The 20034-nt window shown below is 47.1% G+C and overlaps 1 protein-coding gene across 1 annotated transcript in view; it reads left to right on the top strand.

Moving 5' to 3' along the window:
- Positions 1 to 20034, top strand: part of ADAM12 (ADAM metallopeptidase domain 12) — a 347394-nt gene that overhangs the window by 42606 nt on the left and 284754 nt on the right. Inside the window, exon 2 of the mRNA XM_042908975.1 lies at positions 3945 to 4081. Coding sequence (XP_042764909.1) covers positions 3945 to 4081 — 137 coding nt within the window. The remainder of the gene's footprint in view (positions 1 to 3944; positions 4082 to 20034) is intronic.

The following is a 20034-nucleotide window of genomic DNA, read 5'->3' as shown; positions in this document are numbered from 1 at the left end:
AACTATCTAATATCCTTTTTTTCCACCACGAGACCGAGGAAAACTGGCCATTTTATCAACCTGGCCAGCAGTGTGTCTGGTCACCCAGCAGACAAAAAGCCAGAAGTCCCTCCTCACTGTAAGCTATTCCTATTTTTTTATCTAGGCAACCGAGTTTTGTTGATGCCTAAATATTAGGAAAAACAAAATGTATGCAAACTGTCTATTTTATAAGGTCCTATTTTTTTCCCCTGGGTTTCTAGGACTTGAATGTACGCATCGTTCAGGACCTGCTTTTATGGTTTGTCAACAAGATCACTCCATAAAATACATTCTGATATCTCACAGCTGTGTATAATTTATTCTGTCTATCCATGCAGCACAAATAAAATTTTTATTTGCATCGTCTAAAAGAAAGAGCAGTGTATAAATACATAAGCAAAGCTCATAAGAAACGGTCTTCTGCCTACAGATACTGCTGGGGGGATATTGTGCAACCAATTAAAAAGTGGAGGGAGGGCTTCATTATCCATGTGCATAGACAATAAATACCGTGCACAGCAAACAGTGCCGTTACTCAATTTCTTAAAAAGGTTGCACAACATTCTCCTAGGGCCGGCAGAGCCTGCCTCTAAATTCTCCTCGGAATATTTAGAAATAGAACCTCGTAGATGAAAACGGTTCAGCCAAAAAGGACTTCTTTTGGATTAAGATGATGGAATATGTAGGTGAAAAGGGAAATGTTCGGTGGTTGGAACATTTTGCCTTCAGGAGAGTAGATAACTCTCTTTCTCTGCTACCAAGGGTCTTGGAGGAAAGAGGTGCAGAGGACTGAGAATGTTCCTGTGTTTGGTTTGTGCAGCTTCACCGTGATTACCAACTAGGAGGCCCCACAAGGTTCCCCAGCTTCCCCCAAATCAAGGGTGTGGACTTGCTCCCCTCCTGCTCCCCTGCTGGCCAACTTTCGCGAATGATTCACCCAGGAGACCTGGGCTGTGTGGCGCCGTCTCCTTCCTTCCCAGACGTATGGCTTCTCAAGTGCGTTCTGTCACACACAAAGACTGTCATCCAAGTGTCTGGGGCTGGGCGAAGATCTCTTCCAGGTCTTTGTGCAGTGTGGCTGCAATACCCTGGAAAGCATCCGGTCTTCCCCCCTGTGGCTGGGTGGTGGGTGGCGGGTGAGGCAGAACTCCTGTTTTGGATTTAACGAGCCCTTGGACAACCAGATTTGTGACTGACTACTCAAGTGAACCACTCACTTGGGTTGGAAATGTAACTGCCTGGAGAAGCTTCTAATCAAGTTGGTTTGTTTTTGTAGAGAAAATGTTTCAATGCTTGCAATCACTTTCTTAACAGTTTTGCCTGACTTTTCAAAAGATTAACGTAACGGCCACAGTGGCTCTTGGCATGTGGCATGGCTTTCATCAGTTTAGGGGAAAGTTCAGACAGATTTCCCATTTTTATTCCATTATTGCTGGTATTTCAAAGCTTCCTTAGTCCAATTCAAATGAATACACCTCTCTCTTAAGATAAATTCAGCTAATTGCACTCTGTAGTCTGGTTCAGCAGGAGCTGTATAACTAGATTAACACACACTTTCAAGTAAATTCCAACTCGGGAATCCCACCGAGGGTCCAGAGCAAGAGACCTGGGTCCTGGCAAGGCTTAGAGAGTGATGTCGATGTCACCAGTGGATGACGTTCTCTATGCTTCACGTGTATTTTCTCCTTCTAGCCTCGCCGCGCTCTGCCTCATTTTATGGAAAGGGAGAGAACTTGCTGTGCCTCTGTGGACTTGTTCTTCCCATGGCTCTGTGTGGGCCTGGAATATTCTCATCTTCACGGCTGGGCTTATATGTATCCAACAAATAACGATCTTTCCTGGCCTATCCGTCAAGAGTAGGCCTCCCCACCGCTCTACCATCACCTCGTGTTTTCTTATTCCCTTCTATTTGGAAACCATTGCAGATTTGCAGGAGTGGCACAGGGATTACACAGAGCCCCTGTAGCCCTGTGCCTTCTTTGACCTGCCTGCTCTCTGAAATGGTCTTGTCTGTTCGTCTTGCTTTCAATGCAAGAACACGTATTCATGTCCCTCTCTTAGATGCACGGGATAGAGAACTGAGTCTTCTGGGGTGAAGCTACATTTATGAAATGAAGGTCCCGCCAGAATAGGCAGAGGGACTGACTCTAGGTGACATTAGGGCATATTGGGCCAAATCAGAAACAATGGGCTTTTTGAATGGGAGACATCAGAGTGCCCATCAGAAGGTAGGCAGGGACTAAATAGTTGTTGAATGAGCGGGTGAGTGAACGAGCCAACAAGTGGGCAAACAACTGGACCAGAGACCCACAGCTGATAACATGGAAGGGTCAGTACAGGTGCTTGGGTATGTCTTGTCCCCAAGCCCCTACTTGTAGTGACGTGGCACTACCAGGGAGTACATCGAAAGGCATGAAATCAAGCTGGTGGACGAGGGTCATTTATGCACGATCTCTATGCTGCCAATGGCTGCCCCCTCTGCAGTCAGGAGAAGGGATTCTGGAATCTTCCCTTTGGGTAGCAATTCTTTCCACTTCCATCCAGCCCTCCACCAGTGTCCACAGATGTCACCACCCGGAGTGGGCCCCTCTGGGTGCATGGCCAGAACCCTCATCACTTGAATGCAGGTTCATCCCCAAAAACTCAGCTCATCTCAGCCCTGAGCACCACATGATTTCCTCTCCTTGTTCACGTGGCTTATGGTCCTCCCCGCCCCACACATCGCTTGTGGCCACCAGGCCCACTCACTTCCTCTGCCGCTGGCCATCTCCCCAACTTTTGGCTCATCCCTGTTCCTGTGGTCCCTCAACCAGTGGGAGTTTTAAATGCCTTGTGAGCAGCTTGAGAATTTTCCTGATCGGCTGTGTCAGACAGTTAATACTCAAGTAGTAATCCTTTTGTAACCTGAATATAACTGCAGGCTTCCACACTGAGAATGATAAAATGGTGTGGATTTAAAAGTATTTGGGGAACTGTAAAATGTCTAGGATTAAAATTTCAATACCATTTGTGCCCAATAAATGTGAACTCCTTAGTAACTTAAAACAGTGCTATTATGACTCAGGTCTGAAAATTATGAGTCCTGGTTGAAGAAATGGGAATAACATGTGAGGGAATCTGCTCCCATCCTTTACCGTGAGGGATATACTGTGGTTGCGCCACATAGCAGGAATGTGACCTCATCGGAGAGCGAGCCCAGAGAAATTACCGTACTTGTTAAGAAAGTGATACACACTCCAGAAGAGAAAAAATGTTATACTTTCCATTAGGATTGTTTATGGATATGGCGCTAAATTGAACCTGTGTCGGGACATTAACTGGTTCAACAGGACCCCAAGAAACAAGATCATATAATAGTTTATTGAATGACTTAATTTTTTTTTTTACATAAACCAGTCTCGTCAGTCTGAACTGGCAAATTAATTTTGTCTATAGAATCACTCACTGAAGCATATAAAATTAGCCTCCGTAAGTACAGAGAGGAGACTCGGCATTGGGTTGAGCTGATTCACTGGGACTTAAGTAAATGGCTTTAGTCTTAATACAGCTAAAGCCTTGAGATGTTTAATGGAGAGCTGGTCTTAAGCAAAGCATTCATTCATCATTTAAAAAGTCACTACTTGCTGTGTTTTGGTTGCTTGTGGAAGGACAGAATTATATATACTTTGACTTTGATTATCACCCAGCACATGCCATAGGACTTGGAGGGGAAAATGAGCTTTCGTTTGAGTCACAACGTCATTGGGTCAGATTGACAGAGAATTCATCACCTGCAACACTGACCGTGACTTAATAGAGAATGCTGTTTCTTTGGTCTCCTTCAACTTCTGGATATTTTCGTGGAGTTGTTTATGTCATGAGTTTCTGATGCCAAACTCTTCCTGACAAGAATGAAGAATGGGGCTGTTTTCTTTCTGACGCAGGGGTGAACCCAGGAAGCAAATCAGCACCTTCCATCCAGCAGGCCGGAAGAAGGGGCCGGGGAGGAGCTTACGAAATAGTTCAGGTCTCTGTCTTGAACGGAGCCCTCTGGGACCCCACGGAGAGCATCCACTCAAAGGTCAGTTGTCTTGTCTCTTCTCGTTTTCTTGACTGTGTGATGGCTGAAGTTTGAAAATCACATCAACTGCACTCATTTTCTTTGGTCCAAGCTTTGTCTTTGTTTTAATGTTGACTTTATCCTTACAGAGTGAAATTTTGTAGAGGGACAGTCTTGATGAGGGGCCCAGCGTCATTTACGTCTGCTAAAAGTTACTTTTCAAACACACACAGGTGATAACGTGTCCAGGTATACAGTTTCTGTGTGTGTGTTACTCGAGGGCTGGGTATTTTTCTATATTCATGTGTATTTCATCAACATTTTGATGTTATCGATTATTGGTAGAAACATGTTAATGTGACTTTTTAAAAAAGTTTGTAATGAGTTTTAATGCAGTTTTGTGCTTTGTTTACTTTGATACATATTTGATTTGAGCCTTCTATGATGTAAAAGAACAATACAAAATTGAACCATTAGCGATTAAGTTTGATACTTCGATGAGTTTTAGGTGCCAAATCTATGCGACTTTCTTAAATTTCAGAACTTGTTGGAACAGTTGGAGAGTGATAAAAATCTATAGAAATATGAGCTCTTTGGAGAGATCACACAGATGGCTTTGTCCTTGTGTTATGCGGAACTATTTTTAGATTATTTTTCATAATAGAAAACAGATTTTTTTTTAAGAACAGTTGAGATTGTGAAAATCCTCTGTGGCTTTCTGAAAGGGCTGCAGTGGGCCCCCTTAATGTGAGTAATGATAATATGATTTACATCACTAATTTATTTTCTAAAGAAGCTTTTGGTTGAAAGTGAGCAATCGGAAAGGTAGGAGGTTTGGTTAAAGGATCCAGATGCCAAATCTACTCTTTTGGATTTTTCTGTTTCATGGAAACTGTTGCAAATTTAACAGGCAACGGATAAGTCACTTGCGGTGGTATTGATGGTGTTTCCTGGAAGAAAAACTTAAGACGTTAAAGAATATTTCATTGTGTCATTAATCTGAAAAATTAGAGATGTTATGATAGATGCAGAAAAGAGAAGCATACTATACCAGAAAGTATGCCTTTAAAATATTTATAGGTGCTGGGGCTCCTGGGTGGCTCAGTCGGTTAAGCGGCTGACTTCGTCTCAGGTCATGATCTCGCGGTCCGTGAGTTCAAGCCCCGCGTCGGGCTCTGTGCTGACAGCTCAGAGCCTGGAGCCTGTTTCGGATTCTGTGTCTCCTTCTCTCTGACCCTCCCCCGTTCATGCTCTGTCTCTCTCTGTCTCAAAAATAAATAAACGTTAAAAAAAATTTAAAAAAATAAAAAATAAATAAAAAATTTATAGGTGCTAATTAATAATACAAAAATATGGAACCATCTAAAGTTTCTTGGGGGGTAGAAGCCGTTATGGAAGCTTTCCCTGCTTGGGGGGTGGGGGTTGCCAAATTTAGCAAATAAAAATAGAGAATATCCCCGTAAACTTGGACTTCAGATAAACAGAGAATTTTTTTTTTCAATCTGTCCCATGCAGTATTTGGGGTATTGTTGTTTATTGAGATACACATTTAACTGGTGTCCTGCCCTTTGTCTGGCAACCCTACCTGGGGTGCGTATCAGAGCAAAACCTGACGAGTGTTCTTGGCACGCCACTGGAATGGACCAGTTCAGGTGGGGTCTGGTTCCTGACCTCCAGCTTCATCCTTCCTGCCAGCCAGCCATCTTGCGGACATCCTGAGGCACGGCGGCACATCTTCGGCTTCTGGCCAAGCTTACAACCCGATGACTATGGGGCACCCGCACCATCTTTAGAGAAAATGGAGAAAACCATTATTATTTGATGACTGTCTCAGCTCCTCTGCAATTGTACCTCCAGATTAGAACCATGCAGGTGGTAGACACATGCGTGGGATGCTCAAAGGACTCCGCCTTACCAACATTATTTAAGGGAATAGGGACTTAAGTGATCTGGGGAACAGCATTTTGTCATAATGCCATGGGACTCGTGAAATCAGCCTTATGGCTCTGTCATTACGATGTGTGCCCATATGTGGTAGTTAACCACTAAGAGCCTGCATGAAAAAGGGCGCCTACGACACGCTCGTACATGCGTGCCATAATTCTCCACGAGGGAGATGCGTGTACCTGTTGGGAGAATAGGGATTCTGACTAATGGTGTGTATGTGTGTGTCTTTCCTTGTTATCAGATATGACTGCCCACATTTTCACGTTAGACATTTTCATTTTCATTTCATTTCACATTAACAGAGTGCATCCTCAGGTATGCAAAACTTACATTCATGAATATTTTTGCCACGCAACCCCTGCCTGCCGTGCCTGAGAATATGGAGTTGTGGGTTTAGATTCTTGCTTTTCTGCTCTGCTCTTTTATTCTTTGCTCTCCTGTATCTTTCTGTTCAGCCAGTGTCTTTCCTGAGAGTGTGCTTAGTTTGGGGAAGGCCCGGGCATCTTCCTTTTTATAAAGTGCTCCTAGGGGATTCTCATGAGCACACAAGATTAGAACCCTTGCACTGTCGGAAAGTGCTGGAGTGCTGGTCAACCCGACTGAGCTGATTTAGGCAGAAGTCCTGTCACATTCCACACCTCCTTCTCCCCGCTGTGATTGAAATATACCTGGATGGGATATTATTAGGTCCTTTTCAAATGAAGAACCAAGCCATCATTGCCACTGATAATTTACTTGACAGAGATGAGGCTGGGAAAGAACGTGACCTTGCCTGCGTTGGAGAGCTTCTGGCATTTTATTTGTCTGCTTGCTGTTATTTTGGTCTATAACAGGATAAGCCTGTCTGCTTTCCCTCCGTCTCAGGGCTGTTATAGGAATGAGCGCGATGAAACAATGGCTGCAAAATGACACGGGGAACTAAAACCCGCTACACAAGTGGAAGGTGATACTACCAGTACAAAGTGTTTTAGGGATCCATCTCCAATTTCATGTCTTGAAAGAAACGAAGCCCGGGGAAGGCATGTCAAGATGTGACCGATCGGGAGATGACCTGCGTCGAGCTCAGCCTTTGAATGCTCCAGGAAATGTCCAACCACCAGCCCGCTCACATGAGAACGAATGTATGGAAATAGTGTGTGGAATGGAAAATAGAAAGGCAAGCAGATTAGAACGTGCAACCGAAGCTTCCCTTTGCGTATTGTGGGTCTCAAATATCAAATATCAAATGGCAGCTAATTAAAACGGCAGAAGTAGATTCCGCTCCATACATCGAAAGGAGCCTTGCTTCTCCTTCAAATAACCATCTGTGTCAGCCCTTCTGGGGAGACTGCTCCTCACGTGGGGGGGGGCAGGGTGTTCACCACCCCCCTCCTCATTCCCACCCCCCCCCCAGTAGCAGCCCCCCCCACCCAGCACTTTGTCACAACCACGGTTCTTGCCAAGGTCATAGGTAGCCTCCCAACTTCCAAAGCCAGCCCTTCCTTTCACTCTGTGTCTTACTTATCTTGACAGTGATTCACCCTCCTTTGAAATTCTCACTTTCCTTTGGCTCCCAAGACCCTGTTCTCTCTTGTTTCTCCCCATATGTCTTTAATTCTTGCTTTTCATTCCTCTTTTTGGCTTTGTCCTTTAACGGTTGGTTTCCGCTGACTTTCTTCTGACTGAGGGCTCCCGCTGGCTGGGCCGTTCACTTCTGTGGCCTCACTGTCCGCCTAGAGCGGCGTGGGGGGCTGTTCACAGGAATGACTCTAGCGACGTTAGCCACCGCCCCTCAACTCCTGCTGTGTGGGAAGTGCCCTGCCGAAAACATTTCACATGATGACCCCAGCACGTATTCTCTAACATATATGGACTTAAAACCCACATCACTCCCCTTGCCTTCATTTCTGAGATTTGGGCCTGACATCCAGTGGATTCCAGGAGCCTCCGGTTGAAAGTTCCCAATTATTTTAACTGCGCTGTGCCCCAAAGTGGACACAGCCCCTGTCAATCTTCTCCATTTTATTTAGGAGCCCCTAGAGGATAACATTGTCATCCCCTTCCCCCCGCCCCCCTCAGATCATGAGGTTGGAGACATCTGTCGAGTCCCCTGGCCCAGTATGTCTAACAAATGCCCCTTCCCCACCGTGGCTTATTAGTCCTTTACTGCTACAGACATACATAATGCAAGCAGAGTGATTTGTCTAAGACACAGAGCTAGCCTGTCACTTTCCTGCTTCCCAGCCCCTTCAGAAGCTCCCCATGATCTCTGACTCCAAATCCAGGTTTCTTGATGATGCCCAAGATGCTTTATAGGCGGGGCTGTCCCGATGCCAAAGGCCCCACTCTACCTCCCAGCCACTGAGGTCATCCGGGCAGGGCAGCCTGCTGCCTAAATGTGCTACCCTTGGCATATGCTGTGTCCCTGACACCTGAAAACCCAGCTTGAATTATTCTCTCTCTCTCTCTCTCTCTCTCTCTCTCTCTCTCTCTCTCTCTCATCTTTATTTATTTTTGAGAGGGAGAGAGACAGAGAGCAAGCAGAGGAGGGACAATGGATTCCGGCTCCTGTGTTGCCATATCATGATGGACCAGTGACTAGCCCTGGCTGAGCCTCTGTTTCCTTATCTACAAGCGAGATGTGAACGTGTCCCTTGCTGCCTGACCCAGCACGCTCGGCACGCTGAGTGTCCGCCTCTTTCCTTTCTCATAACTTATTCTGGGCTTTCCGGAAGGGCTTCTCGACGTCGGCACTGTTGCCAGTGGGGCTGGGTCGCTCTTTGTTGTGTGTGTACAGGCAGGGGGGCGTCCTGCGTGCCATAGGGTGTTCGCGTCCCTGGCCTGTACCCACTAGATGCCAGTAGTGCCTTCCCCTCCATTCATGTCGACTCCAAATGTCCCCTGAAGGGGCGGGGGGGAGGTGGTGAACACCTGCCCCTTAAGAGCCACTGCACTGGGGGAAAGACTAGGAAGGATAAGGACAGTTACTAAGAACCTTCCCTTGACTTCGGATGGAGCTAGACCAAAGGCTAGTAAACCTTGTCTGGGAAGACCTGGACGGTCAGTAACTCAGCTGTGTGGGTCCCACGCCGTCTGTCTCAGCTGCTCAGCTCTGCCCTTGAAGCTTCAAGGAAGCCCTAGACAATGCCTAAACAATCGGGCATGGCCAGTTCTAATAAAACTTATCTATGGACATTGAAATGTGGATTTAGTAGAATTTTTACGTGTCATGAAATAGTCTCCTTTTTTTAGAAAAGAAAAAGTCATTTAGAAACGTAAAACCATTCTTAGCTCACAGGCAGTGGGCTGGATTTGGCCCACAGGCTGTAGTTTGCAACCCCTGAGCTAGATGTCCATACTATAGATATTTCCCACCGGGTGCTCCGGCGGCCCGGCAGGGTGGGTGTTGTGTAAGTTTGCAGACCAGGGTGCGGAAGCACTTGGAACGGGAAGTAGCCCGTCTGGCGACCAAGCCCAGTCGGTCAGATTCTGAAGTCTTATGTTCTTTCCTTAGCGCCCTACTGCCCGCCCCCCCCAGGAAAATCTTTAGCTTTTTTTCCTCTTGTGCTTCGTATCGGGACTGGCTCATAAATCCAGACTCCGAAAGCATGGCTTGGAGGGCAGGTGTTCTCCCCTGCTGTCTTGCCACCAAGGAAGCTCTGACTTTCTCGAGATGTGAGTGCTGTTCCCAACCCTCCAGGGCATTTTTATGCACTCGTATCCTGCAGCTGACACACAACAAGGACGAAGCAAACCGGGGTATTGTGCTTGGTTCACCTGTGTCCCCGCCACCACCTTTGGGAGCACACCTCTCAGTCAAGGAGGGGCTCTGGGATGACATTTCCACGTGGCTCACTGCCAGCTCGTTTATTTCCTGTGCCCTCTTAGCAAGGCCCTAATGTCATTTGTTTTAAAATTGGCTTGTTGAATCAGGTATCCCTACAGTTACTGCGATTCCCCCCCCACCCCCACCCCGCCTTCCCCACCTCAGACCTCTAGCATCATCACAGACCTGGGACTTTTGAAAATATGTTTTTAAAATAACAAATCTATGGGGCGCCTGGGTGGCGCAGTTGCTTAGGCGTCGGACTTCGGCTCAGGTCACGATCTCGCAGTTCGTGCGTTCGAGCCCCACGTCAGGCTCTGTGCTGACAGCTCAGAGCCTGGAGCCTGCTTTGGATTCTGTGTTACCTTCTCTCTCTTCCCCTCCCCCGCTCGTGCTCTTTCTGTCTCTCCCTCTCTCTCAAAAATAAATAAATCTTAAAAGAAAATAACAAGCTTAGGTAATATTAGGGGATGGAGTGCTTTGCATTGTTTAAACAGAGTTACAAATTTCTTTTTGCTTTATGGTTCTTAGGTAAGACTCTCCATGTTTCAGTGACCGGTGGGGTATATAGCTGCTTGGTATGAGGAGGAAAGGAGTCTGACGAGTTCTGTTTTCAGTTTTTCTGCCTTCATCCAAGCACATGTGAGTGTCTGCTGTGTTCCAGGTCCCAGGTCAACTTCCTGTGGTACAAGGATGGGTGAGCCTCTGTCCGCCCTTAAGAAACTCACAGATGAGTGACCAGTTATAATCAATTTAAATAAGTACTTAATAAGAGATACGTGCTTTTTAAAACAAGGGACTTTAGAGTCATTTTAGATTTACTGAAACATTGCAAAGATAGTACAGACAGCCCCATATACCCCACAGCCCACTTTCCCTGTGATTCACATTTATATTGGTATGACACATCTGTAACAATTCATGACGTATGGCCTTTTTAGATTTTTAACCTGAACTCTTTCACTAAAAGGAAAGTTTCTGGGGCTGGAGGACAGTTAGAAGAAAAGAAAATGTCTAGAAAGGCTAATGTTTTATTTTTATTTAATGACTTGTTTGTTTATAATGTTTATTTTTGAGAGATTGAGATAGAAAGAAAGAGCATGAGTGGGAGAGCGGCAGAGAGAGAGGGTAACAGAGGATCTGAAGCAGGCTTTGCGCTGGCGGTAGAGAACCCGATACGGGGCTCGAACTCACAAACCACGAGATCGTGACCAATGTCAGATGCTCAACCAGCTGAGCCACCCAGGTGCCCAGAGGAAGGCTGATGATGTTTAAATCACAGTTTAGACTAAAGAGCGTATCTCCCCGAGAGAGACTTAATGTTGTGTTTAATGGTCTTATATCATGCTACGACTGAAGACGCCCTCACCTATGCGTTTACTCTGGAATTTCTCGGAAGTCGGAACCTAACCAATGAGATGGTGGTTCCTTCCTAGTTGTTCAGGAAACAGTCATGTTGGTGATGATGGTTCGTTCAACCAAAGTTTAAAGTTCAGATTTTTTTTTTTTAAGTTTACTTATATATTTTGAGAGAGAGAGAGAGAGAGTGTGTGTGTGTGTGTGTGTGCACATGCGTGCACACGCACGTTGGGGGAGGGACAAAGAGAGAGAATCCCAAGCAGGCTCTGCACTATCAGCACAGAGCCCGACATGGGGCTCGAACTCACAAGCCATGAGATCATGACCTGAGCCGAAATCAAGAGTCAGATACTTAACCGACTGAGCCACCCAGGCGGCCCATAAAGTACAGATTTTTTTTTTTTTAATTCTATTTGTCTTTAAAAAGTGAGAGGTTTTTTTAAACCTATCACAAGAATGCCTACAACCAAGTATGTAAAATCGTGTGAAAACCAACTGAATACAGCGCTGTGATTGTAACATAATAACTGTGTAGAGAACTTGTGTGAAATTTTCCTCTCGTATTGATTTAACGTGCTCTGGACGCCCCCATTTCTTGCACGCTTCCTTGCAAGGGTCAGGTATGTGTTTTTGAGTGGTATACACCAGTATTTTATAACTGTTTTGTTGTTATTGCCTGACTAAAGAGAAAAATTAATTTGAATTAATCTTAATTGAGTTTAGCTTACCTTAAATTATATTTCTCTTTTGGGAGAAATGAAATGCTAAGAAACAAGATCTGTTAGCTAGAGGTAAGCTTTAGAAGGAAACAAATTGTTGTAATATCTACGAATTTTCAACCCCTACCCCAAGGACCAAGTTTTGTCCCCTTGAGGGCAATAGCCACCTACTGAGAACAGGTGATGGGCACCATCCGTAAATGGGCAAAAGGAAATGTATGTCTCCCCAGACTCCATGTATTTACAGCAATCTGCCCATTGGAGATTTGGGGCAGGTAAGAAGAAAAGTTGACTTCTCCCTCTCTCAAAGTCTGTTCTTGCTAGACTTTTTAAAGTAAGTGTTTCATGTGAGGACAGTCGTGGATTTACAGAAAAATCACCAAGGGAGTACGGAGGTCCCACATACGTCACCCGATGTTCCCTCCACTATTATCTCATGTTACAGTGCATCTGTCACAATTAAAGAACCAATATTGGTACATTATTACTAACTGAAGTCTGTACCCTATTCACATTGTCTTAGTTGTTTACCTAACGTCCTTTTTCTGTGAGACCACATTACGTTTACTCATCATCTTGCCACTTGGTTCTGACGGTCTCTTAGACTTTACGTTTTTGGCGATATTGATAGCTTTGAGAAGTACTGGTCAGGGATTTTGTAGAACATTCCTCACTTGGGGTTTGTCTGATCTTTTTCTCATGATTGAGCTGGGCTTACCTAGGTTGGGGAGGAGACCCCAGAAGTCAAGTACTATTCTTGTTACACCATAACAAGTGCTATCGACGGGCCTTATGATTGTTGCTATTGACCTTGATCGTCTGGCTGAGGTCATGTTCGTCAGCTGTGTCTCCTTTACGTACCAGATTCTTTGGAAGGACGTCACTGTGCACATCTCATGCTCAAAGCAGTTCTGCTCCACCCCCTAGAGGGTGAAGTGGCTGCATTAATTAGCTCTAATTCTCCTGCAGGGGAGATTTATCTCCTCTCCCTATTTACTTATTTATTCAGTTATTTTTCTGTATCAGGGTGGACTCATGGATATTTATAGTCTGGTTTGTAATCCAAAACTATTTTATTTATGTTATTGTTCAAATTGTCCCTGCTTTGGCCATTGGGAGCGCTTTCAGTTGGCTCCTGTGTCCCTTTGACATGCTCCCTGGAGAGAGAGAGAGAGAGAGATAGTGTGTGTGTGTGTGTGTGTGTGTGTGTGTGTGTGTGTGTGTGTTATCACTCCCCAACTTTCTGTCACTACAAGAAGCACCGAGTCTGTATTTCCTGCCCAGTCCTAAAATCAGCCATTTCCCCAAGGAGCCCTGGCTCCGTGGAGAATGGTGTTAGACATCAAAATCTGGGCACTGGGTGTGCTCAGCTGCACTGCTGTGTCACTTGTTGGTCTTCTCAGCTGACAGAGTAAGGAAATAGTTGTGTGTGTTCCTGCTAGATTTTTAGGAAACAGACTTCAAATTCTGGGTCAAGACTGGGACACACCATACCTTTTCACACTATATATATATATATACACATATATATATATATATATATATATATATATATATATATATATATATACGTATATATACACACACATATATATATATATACGTATATATATATATATATATGTGTATATATATATGTATATATATATATTTTAATATTTCTTTATTTTGGGGGAGAGCACAAGTGAAAGAGGGGCAGATAGAGGGGGACAGAGGATCTGAAGCAGGCTCTGTGCTGACAGGCTGACAGCTGCAAGCCCCATGTGGGGCTTGAACTCACACACGGTGAGATCGTGACCTGAGCTGAAGTCGGATGCTCAACCGACTGAGCCACCCAGGTGCTCGAGTTTTAATTCTAAAAGTTACATAAGAGAAAATACACCAGGAGTTTGGCTTTTTGTGGCTATACCTACGCAGCCAAAAATGATGAATGACTGTTTTCAGTAACCTCAATCAATCCTTGAGAATCAAACCTAATCATTAAGTTATTTTCCCTAAAATGTTATTTTAAGAAATTAATGCCCGACTCTCCAGCAGTTGACCTAATTCTGGCTTTTCAGATTCCCTGAGTTGATCCCTGCCTCAAAGGCCGTCTTTCTGCTAATTATCGGAAATTTATTTGACCTTTTCCTAAAAGTGGCGCACAAAAAGATTTTATTCAACAGGCGTAACCGTTTTCATTTGCAAGTTTTACTCACTGAAGGTAGTAAGGGTCTGTTTTTGCTTGAACCCACTAATGTTCCGAGCATGTAATTTAAAGACATGGTCATAAACCCAAACGGAGTTGGTGAGAGCACGGCTAATGAGCCCAGGGTTGTAGATTATGTCTGTTAGGATTCCCCCTTCCCGTGGGAGCCATTAGCTGGGCTCCATTCCGTGGCCTTCCTGGCATGCATTAGCCCCATGGCATCTCACAGGGGACACCCCTGAAGGTATAAGGGCAGACAGCCCAAATTCGACAATGTTATGCATATGCTGTGTCCCATCGCTGCTGGGTCGCCAGGGCTACGTTTGTATATGCAGGTGACATGTTTCACACCTGTGTTTCCCAAACATCGGTCACCCACTGTCTACACGAAAGATCTCAGCCTAGTTGGAGAAACAGCCACACTTCACAGTTTATTCGTGCTTGATATACTGATTGTTTTCGCAACCACATAAAAGGCACGGGAATGAAAAGTGTGCTGTGTACCTCTCTAAATGCGTCCGTCTGTCATCGGAGAAGACGTTATCTCATTTGAAAACAGTTGAAGACCTCTCACAGTTTCTTTCTTTTCTCCCTCCGATAGATGCTCCTTGAGCACCTCATCAGGGGTGCTGTGCACAGCTGTGCAAATTAAGCCCTGCCTCACTTGCAGGGGGGCTGGGGCCATCGGATCCCCAGAGTTGAGGAGTGAAAGTCCATCTGCTTGGCGGCCGAGCCCGGTGGCCCAGCCAGGAACAAGCACCATCCGGTAGAATTCCATCTAGGACTTGTTGACGTCTCACTTCTGAGGGGAAAAATTTTTACCGACTAAACATCGTCTTCCCCTGAGTTCTTTCCGTATACTCATTTAATCAGCAAGGAGTTATTGAGAACCCCTCACGTTCCAGGCCCCCATGCTGGGTGCTGGAGATACTTAAAAAAATGTGTTAAAAACTGGCAATTTCCTGGCAGAGCTACTGGGAAGCTTGCTCAAGCAGAGCTCTGGGAGGTGAAGCGTAAGTTAAGAGTCGAGAGCCCACGAAGGGGTAGAGAATTCTCTCTCGGCTCCTTTGAAATCGAGTCCCTTCTTTTAGAGTTCAGAACAAGACCACTGAGCATATATATGATCTCTGGTCGTGCCTGTTTGGCTGACGGGAATGTGTGTGCATGGCCAGAAGTTCTCGCTGGTTTTGGTCTTAGGCGGCCTACGTGGGAAGCCGTCGGATCCCCGGGACCTGTTGGCTGGCCTGGGACCTGTTGGCTGGCCTGGCACTGGCCGCCTCCGTACGTGTCCCTGCTCATCTGGAGCCCGGAGAGCGGGCGTTGGTGGGCTTGCAGATTTCACGTCTGGGCTGTTCGGGGACAGTGAGGTTTTTGGGTCCGTACACCCCCTTGTCTCCCAGCCTAAGTAAGGGGAGAAGGGAGCTTTTTAAGATTCACTTCCAGAGCAGCCTCGGGGGGAGTCCCGGAGCCGAGTGTTTCCAGCCTGCTGTTTCATTAGCAGGTATCGGGGCCTCGTCTCATTCAGTCTGGACACGTTTCTGGGAAGGCAGCTGCCACAGGAAAACGCCTGCAATGGGCATATACCACAAACGGGCCGTCGCCCTCCGAGGCCCGAGGGCGACACCAAGATTCCCATCTCGCTCCCAGTTGCCCAAGCAGCATCGGTTGTCGGTGGGGAAGGACAGAAACAGCGTCCCGAAGTCACACACAGAACGTCGAGTGTATTTTTGTCGGTTACAACGGACGGGAAATCGGAGACATTACACACGCATTAACCTCGGAGGCACCGCCTCTCAAGAAATTCCTACAGCCGGCACGGCGAATGGAGTTAGCTCTTTTATTTGAAGCTGCCGAGGCTGGAGGAGCTCGCCTTGCGATTTCCTTGCTGGTATTTCTGAATCACATGGGAAGACACAGGAAGTGACAGGCTCTAGCTTCTGTGCAAACTGAGGCAGCCCGTGGAAACCCTCCGCGTCTCTGTGTCCTTCTGTCCAGAAGATCCTGGTTGACATTTGGAAACCTGCTCTGCATCATCCGTGTTGGGTGGCAAATTGAAGTTTTCTGTTTGTTTTTGCAAGCTACTCCTTAAAAAAATTTTTTTTAAATAATGTTTATTTATTTTTGAAAGAGAGAGCAGGGGAAGGGCAGAGAGAGAGGGGGACAGAGGATCAGAAGTGGGCTCCGTGCTGACAGCAGGGAGCCCGATGTGGGGCTTGAACTCACTAACCATGAGATCATGACCTGAGCTGGAGTCGGACGCTTAACCGACTGAGCCCCCCGGGTGCCCCGCAAATGACTCCTAAACACCTGTAACAGTTAAGGCACTATCTGGATTGGGGTTTCCAGATGAAGCAGGGCCTTGAATGCCGTGCTAAGAAGGTGGGAACTCCATTCCAAAGGCATTGGGAAGCCGCCTATGATCTTGGGCGGTCAGGTGACACTTGGGGCAGTAGTTTTAGAAGCGATTTGAGATAGAGGATCCGTTTTAGGGAGGCAAGTGATGGCAAGGCTATAGATAGATCCTGCTAGAGACAGCGTGTGCCAGGCCTGTGAGGAAACCAGAGCGAGAGCTGGTTTAGGGGCTCTTCTGCATGCCGTGTCCACAGCACTGAGGCTGTCAGAGCTGACGGCTCACAGGATGGTCGTCCTCGCTCTGTGACTTTGGCAAGTTACGTGACCTCTCTGAACCTCCGCTTCCCCATTAAAAACAGGAACCCTAAAAACTACCTAGTTGAGACAGCTATTGCAAAGGTGGTGTTTAACTGTGTATGTGCTACATCCCGAGACTCGCTGTGGTGGCCGTTTTGTTGTTTATACTTCCCGTGCCATGAAATGTTCTCAGAAACCTGGTTTCTAATGGCACGTGCCGGGGTAGCTTCTCAGTGGATCCTTCACTCTCTGGCCCCTCAAATCCACCCTCACTCTGCAGAATGAGTGTTTCTTCCACACAAATCTGACTGTGTCTTGGAACTGTTTAAAAAACGTCAGTGACCCCCCCACTTCTCTCGGCAGGAGACCCAAGCCTTTAATGGGGGGCCTACGCGTCTGTCCGTGATCTGAGCCCCTTCCGTCTTCCTCGCACTGCGCTTCGCCTCCAACTCCCTGACGGCTCCCCAGAGGCTCGGCTTCCCGCCTCTGCTCTGCACAGTATTTCTACACCCTCCTTCCTTCCCTGCCCTAGGACCCTGCCTCCCCTAGCACGTCTTGTCTCCATGTTCCTGGACTGATCTCAGAAGTTCCCTTTTTTGGTTGGCGTCACAGACTGCATGTTTGTTTCTCCAAGGTTTGCATGTTAAAGCCCTGACCCCCAGTGCGACGGTCTGTGGAGGTGGGCCTTTGCGGGAGGTGATTAGGTTTAGATGAGGTCACGCGGCTGGGGCCCCAAGGATGGGATCAGTGTCCTTATAAGAAGAGGAAGAGACCAGAGCTTTCTCTCCACCCTGTGAGGACGCGGTGGCAATGTGCCCGTGCGCAAGCCAGGAGGAGAGCCCTCGCCAAGACCCCGACCATGCTGACACCCTTATCTCGGACTTCCAGCCTCCAGAACAGTGGGGAATAGATATCTGTTGTTTAAGCACCCCTGTCTGTAAAGCAGACCAAGACAGTGGTTTTCCTGAACTCACATACACAACCCCTTGTCACCCTCTGGTTAGCTGCCAGATACCCAGTCAGTACCCCCATCATGGCGCATGTTACCCAAGCACTCAGTACCCCCATCATGGATTATGTTACCCTAGCACCCGGGCAGTATGCCCATCGTAGTGTGTGCTATCCACACATAACAGTTGATTTTCTTGTTGGTTTCCTAGGCAAAGTGTGAAATCTTTAAGGGCAGATACTGTGCACAGCTCTTATCAGTATCTCCAGAGTCTGTTGGTACTTGACACATAGTAGGTTCCCAGAGATGTTTGAATTAATATTTATTTTTAAGAGTCCCTTATTTTTCAATTATTCCATTTCATTTACTTTCACCTTGACTTTTGTTTTGGTCTAGTGCTTTTTCATTTAGGTTTGACAAAGGCTACAAAAGATTAAAAAAAAAATCATTTCTGTAGATAGGTTCACAGTCAAGGATCTCCCTCAGGTAGTTGCATTTTCAAATGCTTGAAAATGTTGGTATAAACGATGCTCTCTTAGGCAGGTCTGCTTTTCCCAGAAATCTATATGTTGTATCTCTTGGTTGATTCAGGCGTGCCCCGGTTTGTAAGTGGATGGTGCTCCCAGTTTGTCCAGGATGAAGAGCAGAGCCCTTTCCGGTGTGGCCTCGTTGAGATGATGCTCTAAACAGAAGCCAGGCTTTGGCCTGCAGCCCTCATGCTTATCCCTGCTCTATTCCGTCTGCCTGAAAACTCCCTTTAGAGTGCCCGCCTCCTGCCGTATCCTGTCCTCACCCCACTCTTGCCTGGTTTCTGCTTTGCCTCCGCTCGGACATCCGGCCTCCTCTCCAGCAATCAGACGAGCTTTCCCCCCTCCATATTCCTGGCACTTCTGTTCCCCCCCCTCCTTCCAAGCGTGGCTCCCTCCCTACCCACCTCTCCTCTAGTGGCCCCAAGGAGGTGCTGCAAACGCCAGCCCTTCTATTTGAAGTTGTTTAAGACAGAGTTGATGGTCTCCTCTTCCACACTTGGCTTTTCTTCTGGGATTCCATCCGTAAGAGCCGCAGGAGCCCTCCTGTGAGTGGCCGTTCCTGACCTCCATGCGTGAGGCCCTCCATCACCGATATGATCCCTGCCGGGAGAGCCTTTCCTCAGCCCTGCCTCAGAACTACATCCTTAGGGAAGGCTTCCCCGACCATCTCATGTAAGTAGGTACCAACTCGGTTAGTTGCTGTCCTTGCTCTCTGTTTCTTTCACACCGTGCCTCGCCATTTTATTCATATGCTTGTATGTCTGCCTCCCCAACAAGACTGTCTCTTCCAAGAGGATGGAGACCTCTCTCTTTTGCTCACCACTGTTGCCCAGAGTCTACCACAGAAGCTTGTGTGAGAAGTACCAATGCCATGTGGGTGGGTAGATGAGGGATGGGGGGTAGACGGGTGGAGGGTGAATAGGTGGGGGTGGCTAGGGCCAACCCCTTGAAGCAGATGGTGTTGATGAGACCCCTGTGTTCTCTGCCTCCCTTTTGCATCGTCTTCTTGGGCATCTGGCCCTTCCTTACAAGGTCCTAATGTCCTCCTATTTCCAGGGAGGGAGACATTGGCCCCAGTTAGCATCTTCTGAATTCTCCAAATTGAATTTCCGGAACTGGTTTTGTGAGAGCCAACCTCCCATATTATCCTTGCCCTTCTGAAGCCCCCTCCCCCACGGAGTCGGCATTAGTCTGTGTCACCGATAGAATGAGGTGCTAGTGACGGCATATGATTTTATGCTTTCCACCTTGGTCTCGTGGACCTCTCACTTGGGGGGGAACCGGCTGCCACGCCCTGAAGATACTTAAGCGGCCCTGTGGAGGGGTGGGTCGTCCGGCCGACGGGCACCACCAACAGCCGGGTGTGTGAGCGTGTCACCTTGCGGGAGGTCCTCCAGCCCCAGTCAAGCCCTTGGGTGACGGCGGCCCCCGCTGGCCTCCGGCTGCACCCTCCTGAGACACCGTAAGATAGAACCTCTCAGCTGAGCTGAGCCAAGTTTCTATCCACAGAAACTGTAAGCCAAGTAGCAAGCTAGAATGCTGACTTCAACTGAACAAAAGCGGCCGCCTCCCACCTAGAAGGGAGGCGGGGAACTGGGGGAAAAGCGTCCACTGAAAGGAAGAAAGCCAACACCAAGTCCAAAGCCTCGACTGCAAATCCCCGTCCACGCAGGTGCAGGTGCGGGTGAACGCGGCCAGCAACGAGAGGGCGCGGTTCGTGGTTTGTGAGAAACTAAGTCGCGCCGATCCCAACAGGGTGGACGAAACTATCGTCTCCTGGGAGAAGACAGGAAAGCCGCTTGTTCTTGAGGCAGAGGAAAGGCTAAAG

The sequence above is a fragment of the Panthera leo genome, chromosome D2, assembly GCF_018350215.1.
Source record: "Panthera leo isolate Ple1 chromosome D2, P.leo_Ple1_pat1.1, whole genome shotgun sequence".
NCBI classification, from domain to species: Eukaryota; Metazoa; Chordata; class Mammalia; order Carnivora; family Felidae; genus Panthera; species Panthera leo.
This window is presented reverse-complemented; position numbering and strand designations above follow the sequence as displayed.